At 41.7% G+C, this 26,486-nt stretch overlaps 1 protein-coding gene across 1 annotated transcript; it reads right to left on the reverse strand.

The window, feature by feature from the left end:
• Positions 1–79: 79 nt before the first annotated feature.
• LOC308114979 (aldehyde dehydrogenase, mitochondrial-like) lies at positions 80–23,517 on the reverse strand. Its single transcript, XM_080472260.1, has 13 exons — positions 23,301–23,517; positions 18,333–18,437; positions 17,477–17,617; positions 15,446–15,525; positions 10,554–10,665; positions 8,975–9,103; positions 8,690–8,803; positions 6,978–7,080; positions 6,279–6,463; positions 6,038–6,202; positions 4,629–4,786; positions 1,343–1,457; positions 80–736 (listed from the first exon to the last, which is right to left on the reverse strand). The coding sequence occupies exons 1-13, from the start codon at positions 23,415–23,417 to the stop codon at positions 704–706; spliced, it is 1,557 nt and encodes a 518-aa protein (XP_080328386.1). The 5' UTR covers positions 23,418–23,517; the 3' UTR covers positions 80–703.
• Positions 23,518–26,486: the final 2,969 nt, after the last annotated feature.

Consider the following 26,486-nt stretch of genomic DNA (forward strand, 5'->3'; position numbering starts at 1 on the left):
AGCAGTGGAGCGCCCTCTGACGTCACTCTCCTGTGCCGCTTGGAAATGCGAAGTGGAATTGAATTTTGATCCTTTTTTTGCGGGTCGGACATGAAAACAAAAAAGTAATTCCCTCTTTAGGTTTTCTTTTGAGTTGTGCTATAAAATGTGCAACCTGAATAAGGAAGTGAAAATGCAGTTTGAATGAACTATTATTAATTTCATTTATGAGTCAGATAATGCAGCTACATCCTTGAAAGGAAAAAGCATTTTTGCAAATGCATTTTGATTTTCAAATTTGACAATTCAAATCTTAATCCTTTTCTTTTTCATTTCCTTTAAGTCACAGAATAAGCAGCCTGTTCAGAGAAAATTAAAAAGCAGTTTGGATGATCGATTATTCATTTTTATTTATGAGTCAAAAAATGCAGTTTAATCTTAAAATGAAAAAGCATTTCTGTTAATACATTTCAAATTCAATTTTTGAGCCTCATTCGCTTCCATAGACATGTACCAATAACACAACTCAAATCCATCATATATGCAGTGTATTTATGCCAAAAGCTTTTATTATAGATTATCAAAAATTTAGGGTCATTGACCTTACATCTTAGTTCATAATTCTCATGATCAAGGACAGGTATGAACAGCTCAGCAAATAGTACTAAACAGGATTTAGTGCAGATCACAAACAGACACAGTGAAACGTGTCTTCTCAGCTCATCTAAGAATTCTTCTGAGGCACCTTGATGGTCACCTGAAAACAAGCAGAAAATGTTACTCCCATCAGGACTGAATATTCAGCTACAGCAGTGCATATAACATAAAATAATGTACACAGTATTTTATAAACTGCAGCCTGCCACTCCTAAATGAATATAGAGGAAACACTGGCTGAAGAAGACCTTTCAGGATGGACAGCTTTGTCCCCGTCTCTCTGAGGCAGCGTGAATCTTTTTAAGATGAGGAAATTCCCACACTTGCTGTAGCCGTTTCAAATGATCCCTGCTCTCCTAACACACAGATCACTCTATTCTTAACAGCTCTCGCTCATCTTTTCTTTGGACGAATAGGCAGGCCAGATTAAAATTTGCAGTCTTATAACGCCCCCCTTTAGTTTGCCACTACCTGCTGAATGTCTCTGCTGCCCCTTGAGGTATTACTTGGCACAGGCCTTCTGTGTTTGTGTCGTGTGTCATGTTTACATGTAAGTATGTTTATGTCTTATATGTATGCGAGTAGTGATTTATCAAGCTGTTCAGCCTTAGTAATTCAATGTTTGTGTGGGAAATGTTTTAGGTTCTGTTGTGTGACGTTTGAAATTAGAAATTCAAAAATGTAAAATAAAAAAAAAAGAAGTTACCGTTTTAACTTCAGTGTAGTTTGTCAGCCCGTACTCTCCAAGCTCACGGCCATTACCTGAAGCCTTGTAGCCTCCAAACGGGGCCTGAGCACCAAACACGTCATAACAGTTTATCCTTCAAAGAAAGACACAAACACACACAATATCAAGAATAATGACACTTAAGACTGTAAAAGCAAGTGTAACATCGCCAAGCTCAGGTCCATGATGTCCAGAGAAGAGCTCAAAATGATTATCCACGCATTTGTGTCCTCACGCCTGGACGACTGCAACAGCCTCTTCACATGCCTCAACAAAGAAGAGCTGCTCGGTTCCAGTTAGTCCAGAACTCAGGCTCCAGACTTTAGACCAGCACCGGGAGGAGGAACCATCTTCCCTCTGTGTTAAGATCTCTTCACTGGCTCCCTGCTGAGCTTCATGTTCAATATAAAATCTTGGTGCTCACTTTTCGAGCTCTACATGGTCCAGCTCCTCTTTACATTGCCGACCTCATAAAGCCCTACAGCTCCACTCGGAGCTTGAGATCGTCTGGGCAGAACCTGTTAAAGGTTCCACGTAGCTGTTTTAAAACCCGGGGAGGCCGATCATTCAAAGCTGCTGCGCACCGACTTTGGAATGAAGTCCCACTGGACCTGCGCTCTCTGGACTCAGCGGACATCTTTAAAAAGTGCCTAAAAACACATTTGTTTGCTAAAGCATTCTAGTCTAATCGACCCGCGCTGCCACTGACTCTCAGCATTTGTCGAGTCTGTGAAAAGCGCTATGGAAATAAAACTTACTTACTTACTTAAATGTGAATGTGACACACAGAAATGTGTGATCTCATTTTGCCAATTAGTTTTGGGTATATTATGTTGAAAAATGTAAAAACGTGAAGGGAGGCATTTTCAATTCGAGTCTGTGTGTTTAGTTTGTTTTGGATGTACTCCCAAATTGCGCAGCCGTCTGCTGATTGGTAGTGACTCTCGACTTACCCGCAATATTTCAATATTTCATCGGTGGAACCACGGCTATAGTGTGTTTAGCGGCCCTTCTTCAGACGGGCAGAAGGAAGGGAAGGGAAACATGACCATCTCATACCTTTTTTCCTGATTTTTACAAGTTATTTCACATCACAAAACACAAGTGATGTCCACACAACTGTTATACCAAGTTGTGTTGTGACAAATCTCATACTGACTCCAGAATGACAATTTGTTTGTCTATTTAATGACTGTAATGTCCTTGTTGTAACATGCTAATGAGCATTAGCTTAGCACGACACATTAAGTAGCATGTTATGATTGATGTACCTCATTTCCGTAGTCCTTTTTACTTTTTGTTAACTTTGTAGGCTCCCTTGACATCCCTAGAAATATGTAAAGTTCACTACTTTGTATTTATTGTGTGTTCAGGTAGTTTATGCTAATTTTGCCAGCATTTCTATGGGGAGTCCCATTATCTCAGTTTAGCAGCTGTTTATGATATTGCAAAGCTTTGTATTTGAAGAAAGATGTGTGAATCTTATACAATTTGGTTTGAGACAAGCTGTTGACGTTGCTTAAAAGAAGAAATAAAGATTCCTTGCATATGTTTAAAAGAAATACATTTATATGTAAAAAAAACAAAAAACAAAAACTGGCAAAAGCAAGGGAAGGAAACGTGACCTGTTGTCCATCTTATAGCCTTTTTTCCAGATTTTTTCAGTACAATTTAATCTGTCAAACAGACTCCTTCTCCAGGGCCTCTTAGATGAAGCCTAATCAGGGTCAGAGAACTAACAGTGCATAGGACCCTATTGAAACCATAGGGATCATTATTATTATCATTTGTCAGCCTGAATGGATGCCTTTTCGAGGGCCTTAGCATTTAGCCTGACTTTTTGTGAAACTTTGCACACTTGTCAGGTCCAGTGAAAAGTTTGATCATTTTGGGGAGTTACACATGTGACTTGCAAAATGGCTGGACGGCGCCACCTGCAAAATTGGAAAAAGGTTGCTCCAGAATCCTGTTTCATCGAGAGCTACAAACATCGTCACACATATGGAGCAGGCCAAGACGAACAAAAAATTCTCTTACAGCAATACCAAAAACTCAACAGGAAGTCAGATATTTGGAAGAAAATGGCGGATTTTGATGATTTTTTCAAATTTACTAATTTTCCATCGCCGTGGAACAGGAAGTGCAATGTCAATAGACTGATGCAACGTATCAAGTTTGAGGTCAATCTGATCACATTCAGAGTCTGGCCCTCATCACAGCCATACAACAATTATGACCATCAGCCATGGCGCCACCTACTGGAAACAAGAAGTGGGGTGTACATGCTCAGATCTAACTTCACACGCTGCTTGAGAGTCCACGTATGGTCACAGTCAAAAGACAGTCACAACCATCGGGCATAACGCATTAGTATACGTGCAAATTGGCACGCATGTTAGCATTAGCATACGTGCTGATTAAAATACGCGCTAGCAAAAGCATACGCACTCATTATCATAGAAACTGACATAAGCATACATACATCCGTTAATTAGCATATGAGCTAACTGGGCTAACGTTAGCACATAGCCCTTCGATGTCAGGTCTTCCTATCATTGTGAAGCAGAATTTACCAAGCACTGGATTGTTCACCCACTAATAGGGAACGTGAGCTGGGTTCAGACCGTTGTGAGATAGGTTAGTTTTACCCACTGTGTTGCTGCAATAGTAATCCTATGGCCTAAAGTTAGCATCCGCACAAATTAGCATACGGGCTGAGGTTAGCATCTGTGTTAATTGGCATATACGCTAATTAGCATACATACTAATCAGCATATGGACTAACGTTAGCATCCACGCTGATTTGGATACGGGCTATTAGCATATGGGCTATTAGCATATGTACTAATTTGCATATATGATAATTAGCATATGTGCTGCATGAGAGTCCACGTATGATCCCGTTCAAGAGACAACCATTGGGCATAGCGCCACCCACTGGAAACAGGAAGTGAGGCGTACATGCACAAAACCTCGACATGCGACACATTCCGATGTCCGTGGGTGAGCGAGGACCCGTTCAACGCTGCTTGCAGCTTTAATGTTTGTTCTGTGCTTTCTGTTTCGTCTGTGGTTTTTCTGTGTTTGTTGCTTCATCTGTATTTGTTCAGTTCTTCATTAAATTGAAATAAATACTTGTTCAAATACAAAGGCTCTCCCAAAAGCCTCCTTTAAATAAAGCTTTTTTAAAAAAAAGAAGAAAACGTTTCACACAGTTTAACCTTTTTGTCCTGAATGTTCGCAGCACAATGGTTCCTAATCTTACCAGACTGTGCCAGCCCGGAGACCCTGGGACACGTAGTTGGCCTTGTCAATATCCTTTGTGAACACAGCAGCTGCCAGTCCATATTTAGTGTCGTTGGCTCGAGTAAGTACCTCCTCCAGTGATTTGAACTTCAAGATCTGCATCACTGGGCCAAAGATCTGTAAAGTATGAGAGGAAAAGTACAATAAGAGTTACAATAGGCTGGAAAAACAAAGTTTATGATGCCATAGCAGGAGGCCAGGACCCTATTGTATTTGTAATGTTTCTTATTAGGGACCGAGCCCTAGAGGCCTGGCCTGGAGGGCAGGACACTATTTTATTAGGGACCAAGGACGAATTGTTCGTCTTATCAAGACCTAAAAATCACACACTGATACCCCTGGCCTAAATTCAACAGGAAGCCTGCAATTTGCCTTTCAAAGTAAGATTTTCACCCAAAAAAGGCCCTCAACCTCTGAGGAAGGATACATTTGACCCCCCAAACATGCTCACAAGCGAGCAAAGCAAGCAGAGACTGGCAGTTGACTCACATCTTCCTGCTGGCCTCTGCATGACGGAGAAGGAGGTCATAAGCCGTGGCCCTTTGCCAGAATCTTCCTCTCGCTCTCCCTTTCCTCTTAATAACCCACCCGTGCATTTGCCCATGGGTCCATGAGCAAATCCCTTTGCCCCTGTAAGCCCCCTCCAAGCACAGCGCTGTGTGGCTGCCAACTGATGGGTCAATTTGGAAAAGATCCCCAAGAACAGAGCCTCACGCACGTTAACCTACGGCTGGATGTATTCACGGACGAGAATGAGTGAGAACAACTCACGGGGCAAGTAGAAGGATTTACAGTTGATGGTTCGGGGAACCGTGCTGGGCCAGTACCTTTCACCAGCCAGAGTTGATGTAGAAACATTCGCCACCTCCCTTGTGCGCATACGCACTTCCCTTTTCTGTGGGGCCTCACTTTCTTGCAAGCTTCCTTGGTCAACATGGCCAGTAAATCCACAATGGTAGTTGGGAAGGATAGAAATAAGTCTACTGGGGTAGTATCTCTGACATTTAAGACCTCTTCCCTTGAGTAAGAGCTACTGAGACTATGGCAGAAAACTGACATGAATGCCGTTTGCCGGGTCCTTTGCATGGCCCATTGTTCTTGTCCATAAGACTGGATACTCCAGAATGTAATTTGGTGCATGAGCAAGTACAACAGTGACTGCTTTTGCAACTTTTAGTAGCAGGATACTGTCAATGTGTGAACATCCGAGAGAGCATGGAGGTGATAGTATTGCTCAACCTCCTGCACTAAATGGTCGGATTGTGTTGGTCGGGGTCTTCAGGAAAGCATTCATAAAGACATGATAAAAATAGTAATAGCTCACACTCCATCTCTGTGTATGATTGTTTTTCCTAAAGACATTCTTACCTCCTCCCGAGCAATGGTCATGTTGTCTTGGACATCTCCAAACACGGTCGGCTGAATGAAGTACCCTCTGTCTGCCGCCACTCCTCCTCCACACATCAGCTTTGCACCTTCTCTTTTTCCACTGCTGATGTAGCCAAGAATCTTGTTGAACTGCTCCTGATCAACCTGCGCAGGTTATCATCACATACGTGTCAGTGCTGCCACACGACACAGTGACATCACTGAAAGCACCAAGTGTTACCTGAGGACCCTGCTCTGTCTTCATGTCAAACGGGTCCCCCACCACCCGTCTTTTTGCTCGCTCAACACTACGCTCCAGAAACTCATTGTAGATATCAGCTTGGACGTACGTTCGAGAGCCAGCACAGCAACACTGGCCTTGGTTGAAGAACAGGGCAAAGTGCGACTGCTCAACAGCATCTTCCACTGAGTCAGAAAATGAGAGATACGATTAACCTCACAAGAGAAATACTCAATGAAATGCAAATCAATTTATATCTTTTATATAATGTGGTTTTCAGAATTGATATTCTTTCTCTCATTGTTAAAAGGATAGCCCTTAACCTCAAGTACAGACATGAGCCTTATATTTCACCGGCCTGATGTCTGAACATAAGACATGTTCAGTTTAAAATACTTAAACTGATTTTTAAAAAAGCACTTTTTTTTTTTAAACAGTCCACAATTCGGCAATTCTGTACACGTGATCAACTAATTTACAAGTGTGTGTGAACAACCTCTGAAATTTTCGAGACTCTAACTTGAACAATTCGGAAAGAATTACATTTGTACTTTTCACATTTAATATTGGCTGTGCTCATTTTCCATTGACCAGCAGCCATTCAGAAAGACTCAATATCTCAGAACATAAAGATTTTGTCAAAGTGGCTATCTAAGATTTACTGCAATACTACACAGAAATAAGATGAAAAATACGTACAGTCAGCATCAGACAGAATGATATTAGGACTTTTTCCTCCCAGTTCCAGTGTGACTTTCTTCAGGTTACTGCTGCCTGAAGCCTGCTGGATGAGATGACCCACCTGGAGAACGTGATGAAAAGAAAAGATTAGAATTAAATACAAATGAGCTTTTTCTGAAACACTAAAATGAGCAGAGAAAAAACCCTGCTTAGATTTCTTTACTTTTTAGATCGGATTCTTGGATACATGTCACGTGTCATTCTCCTTTCATTACAATGACTGTTTGATGGTCCACGTGTGGAAATAAAAGTCTGAATCAGACACTTGGAGGCTGAAATCTAAATGTGGCATCAAAGTTCTGATTGGACCAGAGTTCTGTTTGATGATTTGTTAGACAACACAGCCATGCTTTTTAAAGTCACAATCTAATATTTTGAATTATTTTCAAGCCCAGCTGGTGGTAGGCCTCCTGTACTTGACGCACACATCAACCATCATGTTGAGATTTCCTTTCAGAAAAGTTTCACATCCAGACAGCAACATTGTGCAGTGTCGCGGGTTTCAGGAAAATTATGTATGTTTGCCCTTTTGACACAGAGAGCAGAGAACTTCTAAACTGTGCAATTATTCATAAAAACATTCAAACGGACAACTGAAACACTGCCAAAGGTTAAAGGTTATATTTGATAAATATCCATCTATCGGTAATCTGATGCTCAGAAAACATAGTGGACGTTTTCTGAGGATGAGTCAGTTTCATTTAATCAAATCGGCCCTTTAAGTCAGGTTTTATTAGGGTCCGAGCCTGAGCAGAGCCGGGCAAGATCCTATTGGAATGCAAGAGTTTATTAATATTTTACTTTCAGATAATACGTGAACTGCCGCATTTTTGACGGCTTAAACATGCTCAAACCTTAGTGAACATTTGCTCACACGTTAGAAGTGCCGAAATGTTTTTAAATGTTATGATCAATCAAGTCTAACATTTTGTGTTATGCATGAAATGCTTGAGAAACAAACTTCCTAGGGGGTAAGTCCTAGAGGCCTGAACTTTGGCGAGTGTATACAACGGGCCTTCTTGATGAAAACATATCAAAATGTAGCTTGAATCTGAAAAGGCGTGGCCATGGTGCTCCAATGAATATCTGAGGTTTTGCTGTGAAACAGGAAGCGATGTGTAACTCTGCTCTACATGTTGCAATTTGCCTGAAACTTCACGTGTGTCATCACAGTGCTGCCCTGAACCAATCCATATGCTAATGAACACACACAGCCATAGCGCCACCTATTGGTAAGAGCAAGTTTAAGGAATTATATTTTCACATACCATAGCCCCAAACTTTGTGATATCATCCTTGAGATTGGTTGGGATATGAAGTACATCGGTACACATAATAATATCATGACACCGATACTCTAAACCCAACAGGAAGTCCACCATTTGGCGTTAACGGTGAAAATCTTGCGTTGAACTCCAAGAGACCTAAAATTTTGCCTGTATATACAACAGTCCTTCTCGATGAAAAGGTTATGCAGAGGACCCGCACTGCTTGCAGCTTTATTTGCATTTTTCTTCCATCCCTGTATCCGTCTTCCATATAGCTGTATCTAAACACAGGTCTGTGTAAATTCTGTGTCAGTGCAGTCCAAGCTACTTTTTGCTGTATTACAATGAACAATGTTCTTGACAAACAATAAGTAGGGGCAAGAAATCAAAGAACTGCCCTACCTCCGTGGACCCAGTGAAAGCCACCTTGTCGACATCCATATGCTTTGCAATGGCAGCACCAGCTGATGGTCCCAGACCAGGTAAGATGTTCACAACACCTTCAGGAAAACCGACCTGGGATCATGTGGAAGTAAAAACAGGCCTCATGCAATAAAGTCTTCAGGTCAATGCAGTAACGTAGAAAGAATCAATATGCAATGTGCAAATAGACAGACTTTACCGTTCAAACAAACATGTCGGTTACATTCAAAGGTGATGATCAGAAAGCAGCCGTTTGCACAGTACCTCTCTGATCAAGCTGGCAACATAAAGAGCCGAAAGTGGTGTCTGCTCCGCGACCTTCATCACCACGGTGTTACCAGTGGCAAGGGCAGGGCCAAGTTTCCAGGCCAGCATCAACAAGGGGAAGTTCCACTGAAAAATCACATACAAGCAAAATAAAGTCATATTAAACTTTTAAGGAAACAAGCATTTGTTCTCTCTCCTTTTCAGTTCTAAAATAGAGCAAAGATTCATCCATGCAGTTTCTGTTCCTGTTTGGACTCATAGTATCACAAACAAAAAACTGTTCAGGGTTTCAGAAATGTGTAAGTAACATTAATTATGAGTCAAATGTAAGTATCAGTGGTGGCTGGCCAATAGAAGGCGCCAGATGTTGAAGTGAAGACAATAAGTTGTGAGTCTCTGATTATTAACTCCGTCACATCTCTTCTAATTTATCGGTTTTGAAGGGAGAAATTTGGCTGAAAAGCTGCAGATCAAGTTCAACATTCTCCATTGTAGTTATTTTGAAATCCACATAAACAGAAATATGTTCAGAATTTTGCAAATGTGTCTAGGTTTGTTAAAGTTTGACTGAAAATCCCACTGCACACAGTACGGTTAAAATGTAGGTGGGGTTGAGAATAACGCGGGTATGTGTTCGGCACAGAACGCAGAAGCGGCCAGCTGCAGTTCATACGGCCATCTAAGTTAAAGCCTTGAGCCTCCTTTCTCAGTGACACAGCTTAAACTTTCTCATTGTGAACAGCAGCGTCCAGCTCCCGCTGAAACTCCTCCTCTCCTGTTACTGAGAGGAGCGTCTGCACCTCGGTGAAAGACCATGATGCTGTGTCACGTGCCTACGTTTCAATAAATCGAGTTAAAAAAACAAAAACCGGTACCTCAACGGAGGGGTTATAAAAATCGTAACCAGTGGCGGCATTTTTTTTCCGAACCATCCACAACTTTTGTCAGTGGGGCCGCATGAAACTCGTCCCGCCAGGTTCCGTCACGGCACAAACAGTGCGGTGGGACCACGGACCACTGTCACCCCTTATTCATACACAAACCCAAATAAACGCTACACTTTTATTGAATTAAGAGAGGACATGTTTCGAACACAAGACTATCAAGGTCCACTATGTTCACACACAAAGAAAACGTTTGATGAAAGTTGACAAAATGACCAGATAATTGGGATGTTCTAGGGATTCTATTTCTTGCTCCAGGTACAAAAACATGCATGTGAGGTTAACTGGTGACCCTAAATTTTCCATAGGTGTGAACGTGAGTGTGTGTGGCTGTCCGCCTCTCTGTGTTTGTCCTGTGACTGGTGGTCGGTCAAGGGTGTCCCCCCACCCGTCCAGCTGGACCTGCCCTTGCCTATAGTGAGCTGGATGGATGGATGGATGGATGGATGGATGGATGGATGGATGGATGGAGTTGATGTCCACATGATCTCTTCATGCTCAACATGTGCACAGCCATCCTAATAATGTGTGAAGCACTCTTAACACAAAGTGGTCAGTTAAAAAACTTTATGGTATGAATTAAATAGTATAATTCAGATTAAACCAAGACTTACATAACTACTCAGTCTTACCGGTATGATTTGTCCACAGACTCCAACAGGTTCATGTCTTGTGTAGCAGAAATAATCTCCATCTATGGGAATGGTTTTCCCCTCCCATTTGTCGGCCCAGCCTCCGTAGTACCTAATCACACATTGAAAAGTTAAATTCAGAGGGGAAGTACAACTTTGTTTAGTCAAGTGAGATTAAATTAGAAGGTTAGGACATGAATAAATGCTACATCTCTATCCGAGATGGGTTAGGGTTAGGGTCTGCAATTGTCTGCCAGCGTTGTTTCCTGGCTTTGGCTGCAGCAGCAGTTTTGCGTAGTTGATGTGTTTGAACTTTTCATATTGTTGGAGAGTTATTGTCGGTTCCACCACAATAAAGTAAGCGACTGTGCAGGGTTTCTCCATGTTTGTGATTGGTCAGATGCTGCAGACCCCTCTCCTTTTATATGGATACACACTGATCAAGATGAGAAAACCCTGAGTTGAATTAACTAGTCGATAACCTGCTTTATAGTAAAGTTCATAAGGATCACAAATGTGCGGGTAAGTCAACCCAGGTAACAGAGCGATATCCCAGGTATGTTAAGCCTGGTTGGTAGAACTGGCCTCAGGGCACACGAGAATGTCCCAACATCCATACTCTAAACTCAACAGGAATTTCACCATTTGGCGCTGTGAATTTTTGGGGGAAAAACAAACAAACAAAAACCTCCTCCTGGGACAGGGGTGGAGAATCCTGTTCCTCGAGGGCCACATTATTGTACGGCTTCAATGTGTCCTCACTTGGACACAATATCTGATTGGCTAATTATTAGGCTTTCTGCAGAACTTCATCTTGATACATTCAATAACAATGGAAAAAAAGCAGGACTGAGGCCCTCCAGGACCAGGATTCCCTACCCCTGTCCTAGGGGGTAAGTCCAACAGACCTGGAATTTGCTCAGTATATACAACAGGCCTTCCTGACAGAACAAAACAAAACAAAATCAAAAACCCAACCATTCCACATGAGCAAGTGACTGTGGAAAGAAAAACTTCTTTTAATCAGAAGAAACCTCCAGAACCAGGATCAGAAGTGGAAGATTTCTGCTATTCCAGTTGGGTTAGGGTTAGGGTTGGGGTTGGGGTTAGGGTTAGGGTTGGGGTTGGGGTTGGGGTTGGGGTTAGGGTTGGGGTTGGGGTTGGGGTTGGGGTTAGGGGACTGTTGGGAACATCAGCTGCACACCACTATGTTGGGAATCAACTTTATAGACAGTTAGCCATCGTTGAGGATTAATAACTATCAAAGATAGCTGTTAATTATTGTTTTTAAATTAAATCTTACTTGCATGCAAAAACCTTGGGGCAGCAAATTTGTTATTTTCTTTTTGAAAATTCTATTCCACTGCCGAAAATTCATGAAACAACGTCACTACATGATAAACGATTATGTGTTGGCACTTTATAATATAAACGATTAAATTCAACACCCCTATTACAGTTTGTCTCTAAGGAGTGTCCTTACAGAGCATCTCCACAGTGTCTCTCCACAGTGTCTCTCTACAGTGTCTCTACACAGTGTCTCTACAGAGCATTCTTAAAGAGCATCTCTGCACAGTGCCCTTACAGACGGTCTCTAAAAAGCATCTCTTCACACTGTCCTTACAGAGCTACTTTACTCAGTGTCTCTTCACAGTGACCTGACAGAGCGTCTCTATACAACATCCATGCAGTGTCTCTATGAAGCGTCCTTACAGAGAATCTCCACATAATGCCCTTAGAGTGCATCTCCAGAGCATGTTTACAGTGTCTCTGATAAGCATCCTTGAGGGTCTGTATCCTTACAGAGTCTCTAATGAGCGTATTTACAGAGCATCTTCACACAGTGTCCTCACAGAGTGCCTCGACAGGGAGTCCTTAGAGAGCATCTCTATCAAGCATCTTTAGAGAGTGTCTCTGTATTGACCTTATGCAACTCTGCCCACATTCAATTTTCCGTTCTTCCGTATTTCTATCTTAGCATTTAGCATTTCCGGTTACAGAAAATTACATTGTGGTGGACAGCAGCCCAGTTTTTTTATCTCGTCTATAAAACTACCATAAAACAAACAACGCTGCTACAGTGTTAATTTGGTTGACGAAGGCTATGATGAAAAATATTAGTCAACTAACCTTTTTCACTGACGAAGACTTAATAAAAACTAAATAAAAAGTAAGACATGAAAACGAAGACTGACGAAATATAAGTGACACTTTAGTCAACGAATCAAAACGGGACGAACAAGTTAGGGCGGGACAAACGGACAAGAGATCCAATCAGAGCTGCTCTCATTGCGGGACAAGTTTGGAAGACAGCCAATATTAGAGGGGAGGTTGATCAATGTGAAATCAGCAGAGACTATTTTAAGAGACGTTCTAAACTTTACACATTTTGCGGGACGTTTCCACATCAGTTAAATTGTTTACATTATATTTAGTTGTGTAAAGTTGCAGTCTTAGTAACACAGATTTGCTTGATTCCAGTTTACTTTCAGTTTCACTTTATATTCGCTCGTTAAGCACTAGAAGAATGTGTGTTGCTGTCCAGCCGGTCTGAGTGCACCAGCCCGCAGCAGCAGCAGGTCACAAACTACAGAAATGACATCTGGTCACACTTCACATATGACAACAAAGACAAGAAGACTGTCTGTAAACAGTGTGGAGCAGAAATCACGAGGAAAAACTCCACCAACCTGAAGCTGCACTGACAGACTTCTCATCCAGAAACACATCTGAAGGTGAACACACATGCTGAGGTTATTAAATCAGATAAACCACAGTGTTTCTGCTAAATTTGGAATAATAGAAAAGCTAAAAGAAAGTACCTCGGAACTGTATTTTATTTAGAAGATTGACTGAACTAATGAGTTCAAATATTCAAAGTGCTCAAATTCAAATATGTTTTATTATAGTGGATGTAGTAGGCCTGTCGGGACAATCAATAAATCAATTAATTGCATGATAATTAAAAATGAGCTGGTGCTCTCTCAGTTTAATGTTGTTTTAGAGAGTTGCCAGATGTCTGAGCCTTCCAGTGGGAAACCGGGTAAGGCTCACTGTAAACGGGCCTTAACATGTAGGAGGAAAACAGCCAATCTGGCAACAGCAGCCACCAGAGTGGCACCGCCGCATACGTCATCAAAATGTGAAGCATCGCGGCAAAAACAATTAGAAGACAGCAGCTCTACCTCAGACTCTGTCTCCACCATTAATACTTCATCTTCGTATGGTTACCCTACTTTCCTGACGACAAGCCACTGCTTTTTTATTATTTTTTTTACTTGCTTTGAACCCTGCGGAGGACGACTCGTCTTTTTAAGGGTTAACAAGCTTCATGCTGCTGATACTGGGTGATGCGTTCAGGTGCATCACGTAACTCCAAAGCTCGCAGCAACATATTGAAAAAAAAAAAGAATTAGGAACTAGTTTATTTTTGGATGTCTTTTTTCATAATACAATTCCAATTTTAAATATTCTTAAGAAATAAAAGTTTATCTTTAAAAGGGTGTACTTGCATTATTATACCATTATTAATATATTAGTGGAAAAATGATATCAAAACGGCAATATTATCGTTTATCACAATAATTTCTGGGATAATTTATCATCCAGCAAAATTTGTTATCGTGACAGGCCTGGGATGTAGTATATCACTGAACAAAGTGTGTGTGTGTGTGTATGTGTGTGTTTTCTGGAGGATTGGCATGCTTTTCACATATTTTGTGAAAATGCCATGCTCATGTTTTTGTAATACAACAGTTAAATCTGTGTCTGTATTGCATATTGGAACTTGAATAACAGACTGATGGATATTTCCAATGACCAGATATTCTTGGAAAACACTCAACTAAGTCTACTGTGGGTTTAGTCAACTAAAACTCTTGTGACATTTAGTTGACTAAACTAGACTAAAACTAAATGGCATGTCACTCAAAAGACTAAGACTAAGACTAAATCTGAATTTGTTGTCAAAATTAACACTGCGCTGCTATCAGGATATTAAAGTGGGAACACATGAATACTGGCATCGTTTTTCCTCATCCTTCCTTAATGATGACATGAGAAAGTGGACTGTACATGAAAGCTGCTTTCACTTTGTTTTCCAGTTATTATGACAGCTCCGCACGGACCATATAATGCTACACACGACGAGCCACGGATTAACAGATCAGCAGCACACACAGCCAGCCGATAGATAGTAGATAGTTAGCCACGGCTCGCTACGGAGCACTGGAGCAGCAACCCCCACAGCCCGCTGCGGATAGACACGGTGCACCGATCCACACACAGCCAGCCGATAGAGAAAGGTAGCCACGGCTCGCTATGGAGCAGCAACCCCCACAGCCCGCTGCGGATAGACACGGTGCACCGATCCACACACAGCCAGCTGGCGAGACAGAGCGTCAGTCCACATGAGCAATGTTTAAAACTCTTAATTCAGAGATAGACTGTCATCCCTGTTCACCGTACAGAGCGAGCTGCTACTACGAGCAGCGACACAACACTACGATAGTCCCACCCGCCAGTTGTCAGACAAAACGATGAAATATTGCAGCCGGGTTTTGGCACCGAATAAGGTCAATATGTGTCACAGTATTTGGGTCAGGAAGTTGTCCTTGCTTTGCAAGCCAGTGGCAGAATTTCAAAATCTATTTTGACATCCTGGAGGCCAGTCCAGTGACATCAGGACGACTATACCAGTTTCTTTATGTCACTTTGTCGGCAGCATCACTTTGTTAAAGCTCTCTCGTTGAGAGTAACAAGTAGCAGAGCTACACTTCTACAAGGCTACACTTTTTTAACAAAATCTTTGTTGCTCGTTGCTCCAAGTTTCCCAAGAAGCAAACTGCAAAGAAGAACGTCACAACAAAAGAATATGTGTTACATTTGGTTACCTGAGGCATTTCACCACATTAGGCACATCCACACTATAGGACACAGCATAGGGCTTTCCATTGTCCAGAGTCTCCAGTTCCTGCAGGAATAACACAAAAGTTTCACTTCGGAAGCCTTTCGTACTCGGGAAATCAATGTCTGTCATAATAGCTAAATAAGCATATTGATGAAGAGGCATCCAGAGAAACTGTGTTAAACATATTCTACAGCCTGCCAAAGGGTCCAGCCTGGCCCACGGGGAGACATTACATATGGTGCTTTTCCACTATTTCCTCCTCAGCCTTACTCAACTTGACTCGACGAGCGTCTCGTTCACCGCCGCCATTTGTTTTCAACCTGATCACACCAGTAAACGCTCAAAAACAGAGATATATGCACAGAGATAAACCCCGTTCAGCAGCGACAATGTGCAGGTGTTTATTGTCTGGTGGCCGACCAGAGGATTCAGGAGCTCCACGTAGCGACTCGCTGTGAGTGTCAGGAGGTCTCCGAGCCCCTGTGTCTTGAATTAACTGGTTTCCCTGTTAACTGGTGACCGGCTTCTATGAGTGTCTCTTTTTCACAGCAGATTTTAAAAAATCCGACCAAAATCTGTAACTGTCCTTGCGAACGTCGTTTATATGCAGTTCCATTCAAGTTTAAAGTATGATTTTGCTTATCTTATTTTAACATCAGCTGCTACTAACGGCTTGTGGCAGAAATGACCAGTTAACAGGGGCACCAGTGAAACCGAAACACCGGACAGTGACACAAGGTCGTAACAATCCACATTTTGTTATATTATCATAAAAAAAAAAAAGCGTTATTTGAGCTGATTTCCAATCATATCGGGATGATGTGCACGTGTGTTTGTGTGTGGGTGGGTGTGTATGGGGGGGGGGGGGGGGGGGACTCTGCCCATGATGTGGGTGGTCTTATTATATCTTAATGGAAAGCAACCAAGGCTGAGTGGAGTATAGGCGAGGCGAGGAGAGTCAAGTCGAGTAAGGCTGAGGAGGAGCAAGTGGAAAAACGCCAAACGTATACAAAGTAGGAAGAAGGCATCACTGTTTTTACTTTACTCATTACATTGGAAATATACACGAGAACGGTTGCCACAAATTGAGAACATTGTTAATGGGTAAACGGTAAAGAGGCAACATTTTTTCCTTGAGACGGTAAAACCTTGCAGGAAGAGATTTAATGATAATCTAATATAATGTTATCTTACTTTTGCAGAGAAAACGTTTTGAGTTGTTCTTTTTACATTATCCAGCAATAATTTGACAAGTTACGTAACACCAAAGCAAATAAAAATCTGTTACACGACAACACAACGGAAACATAAATAAATCAAATTCAGTTCTAATTAATTTTTTCAAATTTCTATTTTCCATCCGGCCCGATGGTGAAGTGGTGAGTGGTGAGGTGAGGTGGTCATTGGTTCTAGAACCAGCCGAGCCTTTCCCTGTGGAGTTTGCATACTATGTGTGTGGGTTTCCTCCAGACACTCCGGTTTCATCCAAAAGTCCACAAACATGCATGTAAGGTTAATTAGTTAAATTGTGTGGCTGTCTGTCTCTCTCTGTTGGTCCTGACCCGTCCTCTGGAATGGAAATGAATGGTACCTGCATTCTGTTAGTTTTTCTAACTTCAGCAGAATAAATGAATGTTTTCAAGATTACATGACTCTGTTGTTGTGAATATTTTAAAATTTAACTTGTACATAGAAAAACCTGATAATGTCACATTATTTTCATCATTTAAAGGAACATAATCTCAGGAGAGTGTAATAAATAAATTTGCTACATTTCCCAGATTTTCACATATGCAGTATAATGTTTTGCTTGATACTTTTACACGTATACACTGAATACATGAAAAGATGAACTTCCCAATTGAGCTTTCTCTAAATAAATATGTCCAAATTGCTACTGGTGGGACAGTCTTTCATTAAATGACAGTCAGACAATCAGATTGTGGAACAGTAAATTAAAAAAAAAATTCTATATGATTCTATGAAATGTTTTAATTATTTAATATTTACTGACAGCCAGGTAGGCAGCATCCCTCTCGATGGCATCAGCCAGTCGGTTCAGCAGCAATCCACGTTGGGAGGCATCCATCCGTCGCCAAGGTGACCCCAACCTGAAGGCATCCCGTGCTGCTTTCACCGCCTTATCCACGTCCACCTGAACATTAAACACGTCCAACAGCAAGGAGACAGTCAGCTACTGAAGCCAAAAGGTAGTGCCAGGTCCATTCCAATGTGAATTTAAAGTCAAACTACGTGAGGAGCATCACAGCAGCACTGTGTGTGTGTGTGTGTGTGTGTGTGTGTGTGTGTGTGTGTGTGTGTGTGTGTGTGTGTGTGTGTGTGTGTGTGTGTGTGTGTGTGTGTGTGTGTGTGTGTGGTTATATTTCTATACGCGGTTTGAAAAAACAAAAAAAGAAATATTGCCTTTTCTTAATCTAATCTTCTTTCTGTACCTTGTTCTCAATAATAAGGTAATAAAAAAATGTAAAAAGATGGAAGGAGTTGATTCTGGTGAGGTTCAGGGTTTGGTGACCCAGCCTTGCTCATGAGCTTTCTAAGATAATGAATCCAGATGTAATATATACAGGTGTGTTAAATTACAGTGTCAAAAATACTACAAAGCCCCATGACATGGAGCTTGGGTCAGATACTCCAAACTATTTTCTAATGCAGGCTGCATTTTTAGCATGTTGACTTTATAAAGAATTCTTACCTCCGTGAGGCGATATAGGTCATTTCTCTCAAACAGGTTGAGAGATTGTTGTGTTCCAAATGCTCACTTTAACAAGACAACTTGGGATTAAAAAAGTGTTAATCTAAAAGCAATCAGACACCTTTAATATTTTACCTGGGGAGAATCTAATGCTTACCTCCTCAGCCTCTGCCACTTGACAGATGACTTCCCCAGTGGCTGGATTGATGGTAGGAAACGTTCTTCCACTCACTGCATCCTGGAACTGGTTGTTGATGAACAGCTGAAACATCACATGGAACCATTAAGGAGTCTTCCCACAAAATTTAGGTTTTATTCACTTCTAAAAAATTACTGCAATTGAAAAATGGAATTCCCATGGTTTGTTTTTAAAGTTCAGTTAATGTATAACCAATTTGTTATAAAAAGTGAGATATCTGAGATATAAGATATCTGAACTATATCTTAATCAGTATTTCATTCAGCGTCATTTATCTGAAGCATATATTCTTACTTTAAAAAGTTCCGAAAACAATTGTTTTTCAAATCTTTTAAAAAGTCATTAAAAAAAGGAGAAACCAGAAATGGTTGTTGACCTTTGGTGCAGGACCCATTTTGTAAGAGTCACACTCGCCATTTTGCTGTGAGCAGATTTTAATCATTAACTACTGAACTACTGGAAGTGTATTCATTTGATATGGGAAACATCCCATATCAAATGAATACACTTCTGTTCAGTAGATTCAGTGGATTTGAAACTTGCGTAAGTGTTTATCTATTTGTCCTTCGTTATTTCGTGATACTGCTGTACAGAGTAGTGCCACATGTCAGTGAATCATGCTGGCTTGCAGGGATTGCAGTTTTATTTGAGAGTATGTGCAGGGTTGTGTCGTTAGTGATGAGAGCAAAGAAGCTCAGACGTCTCTACGAGGCGGTTCTGGTATTCTTATTATAACCCCATTATATCCTTCCCACGCGTTATTTTTTATGTTTTTCTCTATAACCACTCCGGGGCTCCGTGTTCGCTGGAGTTTTCAGAACGCCGGTTCAGCGTCGCTTCCGCCTTGTAGGAAGCGATAACTCCAGCGATAACTCCGCCCCCACCTGATGACGTGTCTGACCCAGTCTGGCTCAGCAACGAAGTGGGACCAGCTTAGCACCAGTTAAGCCCCTGATGGGCCGGGGCTTTGGCGGTGGAAAGACAAAGAACTGGTGCTCAGTCTGGCCCTGGACCAGAACTAGAACCTGGTTCTTTCTGGTGGAAAAGCCCCCTCAGTGACACCACCATGTTTCCTCATGTGAAGGAGCAGCACTGCCTCTCTCAGACACACACAGTCCTGTGTGCACTTAGTCAGGGGTTTTAAACAACCTGATGATTGAGCTGGGGGTGTTCAGAGAAAGATGAACCCTCCAGATGAGCACAGGAGTCAGGAGGAGAATATTTTAGGCCTGGGTTCAATTCAATTTAATCAATTTATCTCAAGTCCCCCCCCCCCCCCCCCCCCCCCCAGTTTTTCGCACACCATTCTACCATTCCTTGTGGGTTTCCGAAGTTGCTGTTACACTTTTCTTTAAACCTGGTGTAAGTGGCCACTTACAGTATTGTTTTGTTGTCATTCATGTTCTGGGGTTCATCCCGCCGACAATTCATGTTTCCGGGTTGTAACTTGCCTACAAATTGTGACGTCACATGCGGGTTTTGACAGTTGACGCACACTGAGACTGACGGGCCTTGACAGCAGCGCGCAAGGAGCGACTGCTATATAAAACATAACCGGTAGGTAATCCCAAAAGGTGTCACAGAAAGTGTTAAATTAAACTGTGACATGCATGTGTTGCCCTGTGTTTCTGCTTAAGGCAAACTCTGTTGGAGTGTTGGGATCATTGAGGAAATGAGGACCGGTGTTTTGAGCCCTTGGTAGGCGAAGCGAGGTGTGTACAATGACAGCGCGTCTTTTTGTTTGTTATTATTAGTCGGGCACTGTGTATTATTGTTAGATTGAAATGTAATGAAATAAGTGAACTGATGTATTTTTTGTTCATAATATCCTGCAGTTTCACGGTGCTGGTGCTGGTGCCTGTTCTGAAGAACAATGAAAGAAAAGAAAAATAAACGTTTGCACCCGTCGAGCTCCACGCTTTCTTCTTGATGCCAAGGGCAGCAACACCTGGTTAAAGCATGCATTTTAGCTCGGAGGACAATCACAGCAATAAAGTTGCACTTTTGACAAAATATCTGATGTCTGCACTCATTTTTAAGTGCATTCCCAAAAAAATGCACTTAAAAATACACTTAACTCAAAATTTTAATTTTTCTTTGAAAAAATCATGGATGTTTTTTTAGGCCAAAATGCCCAACCCTAGAATATTTTAGAAATATTCAGACTTTTTCACCGAGTACTGTGTGGATGTGCAACAATAGGTAACAATACTATTACGTGTACTCAGTTTTCTATTAAAATGTATGAAATTGTCATGATAATTTAAGACTAGTGGATGACCTGTGTGAGGAGTTAACAGGCTGTCATAATAACTTTACTGAATATGTTCATTGTGCAGTTTGGATCAATAAAACCCCTAAAGTTGGGACCGGTGTACAGGAAGGATACCAGCACCAACCTTTAATATTATCAAACGTTTGTTTATGATAGTGATGATTTAACTGCCATCATTATCATTTAAAATGATAGTCGATCTGGACTTGGGCATAAATGGTAAAACTGTAATCAGCTTCTACGAGATAATAAGATCATTTGAGTTAAAAATGCAGAACGTGAGTAACCATTGGCCACAGTCACCGAAACAGTTCAGTAAAGATAGACCAACATTCACACATTGGAACTTCCAGGATCAATAGCGCCGACTCGACACCTTTTCTGAACCTCTGTAACACAGACAACAAGCCACAGCCGACTGAAGCCTGTTTTATTTTCTCAATGCGACGTCAATCCTTTCTTTTGAATCATATTGCTTCAAATGTGCAGCTGCAAGCCCCGCTGCCGACTGCAAGCCCCGCTGCCGACTGCAAGCCCCGCTGCCGACTGCAAGCCCCGCTGCCGGCTGCAAGCCCCGCTGCCGACTGCAAGCCCCGCTGCCGACTGCAAGCCCCGCTGCCGGCTGCAAGCCCCGCTGCCGGCTGCAAGCCCCGCTGCCGGCTGCAAGCCCCGCTGCCGGCTGCAAGCCCCGCTGCCGACTGCAAGCCCCGCTGCCGACTGCCCATGGAAAACAATGGAATTTTTAAGAGAGGCTCAACGTCTCATTTAGAAAGAAAAACAGTTTTCCATACGGTTGTAGCTTTTTGTCCGTGTAACAGAGGTTCAAAACAAGTGTCGAGTCATCGTAAATAGCATGTCGTTTTCGAACCACTTACTGAACCACAGAAAGTCAGTTTCTGTGTTAAAGGAGTTCAGTAAAGATAGACAGACGTTCACTTGTTCGAAATTCCAGGATCAATAGCTCCAGAACGACACGCTGTTTACAACAAATCGAGACTTGTTTTGAACCTCTGTTACACAGACAAGCTACAACCAATGGAAACCTGTTTTTCTTCTTCTAATCGAGATGTAGAGCCTCTTATAAAATGTAAAAAATTACATTGCTTTCTATGGGCAGTCGGCAGGTGCTGACGCTAAGGGACGGTCAACAAATTTCCCCATCGAGAAGAATTTCTCTGCCAAAAATGTATTTCTTCAAAATAATAAAGTCTGATGTCAAGCAAACAACTTCACAATGGATGATGCTCCACTTCTGGCTATACGACAACACTTGGATTCAAAAATTTGTCTTTTATATAATCTTGAGGAATTTTTATTGTTGGATATTTTATTATAATTTCAGTAGCTTTTGATCTATCGGTTGTAGTGTCACTAAAATCACAACACATATCAAGGACTATAGTATGTTTATACGACACCAATTGGATTTGGAAAATTAACTGTACTTGAATTTTTAAAAAGTTTTTATGACATATTTTATGATTATATTGTCAATAACTTTTGATCAATTGGAAAATACAATAATGAATCTTGAGTTACAATAAAAGCTGAACGTAAAAGGTTGTGGGGTCACTGTGCATGGAAATGTGTCCCTCTCAGACACCAGAGGGCAATAGTGAGCACAAGTAAGGTTTACATCAAATTGTATGGAAGCTTTCAAATCCAACTGCTGTATTATAAACATGTGGTAGTCCTTGATATGTCATGTGAATTTGATGACTCTGCAACCAATAGAACAAAAGTTATTGAAGTTATATTCATAAATTTTGTAATAACACAAAACAAATTCCTATTTCAAGTCTAACTGCTGTAGTATCACCATACAGTACGTCCTTGATATGTGATGTGATTTTGGTGAGACTACTACTGATGGATCAAAAGTTACTGACGAAATATCATAGAATTTGTAATGAAAATTTCCTAAAATTCAATTACAGTTAATTTTCCAAATCTAATTGGTGGCGTATAAACAAACTATAGTCCTTGATATGTGACGCGATTTTGGTGACACTACCACCGATCGATCAAAAGTTATTGAAATTATATTCAAATATCCAACAATAAAAATTCCTCAAGATTATATAAAAGACTCATTTTTGAATCCAAGTGTTGTCGTATAGCCAGAAGTGGAGCATCATCCATTGTTAAGTCGTTTGCTTGACATGAGACTTCATTATTTTGAGGAAACATTATTTTGACAGGAGAAACGCTTCTCAATGGGGACATTTGTTGACGGTCCCTTAGCGTCAGCGCCGCTGCACATTAGAAGCGATATCATTTAAAAAATAAAGGATTGACGTCTCTTTGACAAAGTAAAACACGATTCAGTCTTTTGCAGCTTGTTGTCGGTGTTACGGAGGTTCAGAAAAGGTGTCGATCTGTAGTAAACAGCGTGTGGAGTCGGAGCTGTTGATCCTGGAAGTTGGAAGGTGTGAATCTCTGCCTCTCTTTACTGAAGTGTTAAAGTTTACCAGCAAACCTCAACATTTATCTTCATGTTTACCAACAAGGAGCTCCGAGTTCCGGTCTGCTCAGCACAAACACCTGGCAATCACGGCAGGTACCGCCACAGTCACACGATCCACGACATGTGAGTCGACCTGTTGATTACGCAGTTGGCTGGAATTCAACCACGGCGGAACCCGTCCTACCTTCTGGTACTGGACCTCGGGCTGGGTGTTGGGCGCCGGGATGGCGGCTGCAGAGAAGAGACGGGCCGACGGCCCCCCGAGGCGGAGGCCCGTCAGAGAAATCACTGTCCGGAGCATGATGCGGGTTAATTTGGTACAGAAGCGACTCGGACTGACCCAGGACCTGGAACGGGAGGGAGGGGGGTGCAACAACACAGGCCGGAACAGAGACGCTGCGCAGCCTGACTCCGCCCACCGCCTCGGTACGTCAGAGCGGCGGCCATCTTGTGAGGGGCAAGACTGCCCCGTCAGCCTGAACAAGTCTGGTGACAGCGACGTGTTTTCTGAAGAAAACCACGCAAATATACATTTACATGACGGTGAAGAATCATTGCTTTAATTTTTAATCTATTAAATTAAAAATTATTTAAATTATTTATTTAATGTAGCATACTAATAGAAAGTATTGAGAGGAAAAGGAAGAAGTTTGCAGACGGGACATTGGGACGCTGTCCTCTCCTTTTAGAGCAACATGATGGAGTTTATGACAAAAATATGCAAAAGCGTTTATTTACACACAATGTGACATTTATGTACAATGAACATGTACTTTAGGGCACAAGTTATAACGTTTTTGTGGAACCAATTTAGATTTTTTTTTAACATATTTACACACAATAACATATTAACTATTATACTTTCATTTATTTTTACATAGTTACCTTTAATATTACATAGAAAATAATTGTTATATATTTACCTATTACATATTTATTTATTGTGACACATTTATCTATTACTACATATTATATGACATATTCTCTTCCAGCTCTTCATTTATCAGATGTTTCCCTCTCAGTTCCTCCAGAAGACCCCCCACTGTGCTCTTTGCCCTCCGTTCTCCATCTTTTATTCCTCTTCTCTCTCCTCAGACTCTCCACCTCGGCCATGGCTTCACTGAGTCTGGCTGTCAAAGCATCAGGACATGTGGGCAGTGCATAGGAGAGGTCCTAGTGAGGACCAGATGGACCTGTTCAGAGTCCTGTGTTATCACATTAATTCACTGCTTGTGTAACGTGCAATCAATTGATCTGCTATCCTAATCAATATATATAATATATAATGTTTGTGTACATGTCAGTTTGTCTAAAAGGAGTGACATGTTGCTCAGCTAGTTTGAGCACAGCCAGACAGAACTTCCTACTGGGATCAGGCTGAGGTTCTCCTGCTGGAACAGGCGGGGAACAGTACACTGACTGGTTCTGAGACGCTGCAGTGTCTGCCTGTTTGGAGGTCCAGCTCGTCCTGAAATGAAACGATGGAGACAGAAGGAGAGTAACAGATAATTAACGGGGCCATAACAGGTATCATACACTGCATATTAATACTGCAGTACACTGCACACGCTGACTTATATGTTGACTGGTAAGCGTCACCACCAGTTGGATGCACTTTATGTTTGAACTATGGAACAAGGCAAAGGGACATTTTCCAGACATCTGAGGAATACAAATGGGGACTAAAAAAAAAAAAAAAGAATCTGGACTCAGGATCCATGATGAATAACGATGCACAGCTTCCTATAGTATGTGAAGGTTTTACGTTGACACCACGTGTTGTGGAGAATATCTTATTTAAGAATGTTAATATTCTTCTTTATGTTCTTTTTCTCTACCACGTAAATGTAAGTGCTTAACATCCATCCATCCATCCATCCATCCATCCATCCATCTTCTCCCTCTTATCTGTTTCCGGGTTGTGGGGGTGTCAGTCTGAGCACCGTCACCCAGATCACCTTGCACCCATTAAGAACCTTCCTGCAGGTGGAGAGCCCACAGGAAGGTGGCGCCCAGCGTGGGTCATGAACCCTCTACCTTGAGCCTGAGGGTCTCATGCTCTACCTACTGAGCTCGCCGGGGGACTAGTGCTTAACATTTAAGTCTCAATTTGATTTTATAACTCTAATAATACTTTCTCTATATTTTGTTTTTGTTGACTTAAATGAATCCCCTCATCATCACTATTATAACTAGTTTTATTTGTTTGTATTCTTTCCTTGCGGGGATATCTCCACCTGTAAGTGTTGAGAATCTGAACAGCCTGTGACCAAATAAGCGCCAGCACACATGCAACAATGACCGTATTGAAAGGAGAGCCCTAGTATATTTTGTTCTGCCTGAGCAGAGTTTGTGTAAGAGTTCACGTTAGCATAGCGTGTTATATGCTCAGAAGAGTGAGGAGAGTGTGCAGGGCAGTCTCAGGGTTAAGGAAGACCAGCCCAGGAGTCCAGGATGGTAACGGGTTTATCTGTGTTTTTCTGCTTGTTTTTGTCAGTTTTCTTTTGAGTTCATTGGTGGTTAATGGTTTCACTCAAACATACACTAATTCTTTCTTAATTTTTTTTCTCAACTCTCCCGGACCTTAATTCCTACAAACTAGTTTTAGGCGGGGACATTAGCTGCGTCCTCCATGCCCAACTGAACAGATCAAGTGTGAGGCCAAATAGCAGCTGCAGCGGCTAATAATTCCTTCCTTTGCTCTTGTGGTTTATCAGACCCCTGGCGGATAAAAAATCCAACTACGAAGTAATTCTCCTTCTTCTCCACCGTGCATCACAGCATTTTATTGCTGATAACCAACTACTACCTTTAATTTCCGACAGCAAATATCCCAGTACAGTATTATCAGACCACAGCCCAGTGCAGATGGAGCTCATTTTTCCAGCCAATGGAGCGCCCCAATGAACTTGGTGGCGAGACCCCCAATTACTTTTAAGTAAGTATTTTAGAACATATCTCAGTCATCAGACTGACTTCTTTTTGGAAATCAGTGACACTCAGGATGTATCAAGTGGAGTTTTGTGGGAATCTATGAAAGCTTACATGAGGGGCCAAGTTATCTCCTCTGTGGCACAGAGGGATGAGGAGCTTTCCAGACAGCTTAGAAAACTGGCTGACAAAGACACAGATATTGATAGGCGCTATGCTCTTTTACCTACGCCAGATCTTTTTAAGGAGAAATTATTGTTGCAAACTGAATTAATACACTTATGACATGGAAAGCTGAAAAAAATATTTCCACAGTCAAACAGTTTTACCATGAGCATGGAGATAAAGCGGGGAGGCTCCTTGCGCTTCAACTTAAGCAACGGTCAGCAGAACAAATGATCCCAGGAATTAATACAGGTGCTGACTCGATATCTCACAG

Source organism: Lipophrys pholis (assembly GCF_963383615.2).
Source record: "Lipophrys pholis genome assembly, chromosome: 9".
NCBI lineage: Eukaryota > Metazoa > Chordata > Actinopteri > Blenniiformes > Blenniidae > Lipophrys > Lipophrys pholis.

Bases quoted from the DNA above. Each gene is read 5' to 3' on its own strand.
- LOC308114979 (XM_080472260.1), bottom strand. From the start codon at position 23,417: ATGCTCCGGACAGTGATTTCTCTGACGGGCCTCCGCCTCGGGGGGCCG. The intron at 9,104-10,553 runs GTAAGACTGAGT...GTGATTTTTCAG, and splicing joins TCTGTGGACAAATCATACCG to TGGAACTTCCCCTTGTTGAT. The intron at 8,804-8,974 runs GTACTGTGCAAA...ACATGATCCCAG, and splicing joins TTGCCAGCTTGATCAGAGAG to GTCGGTTTTCCTGAAGGTGT.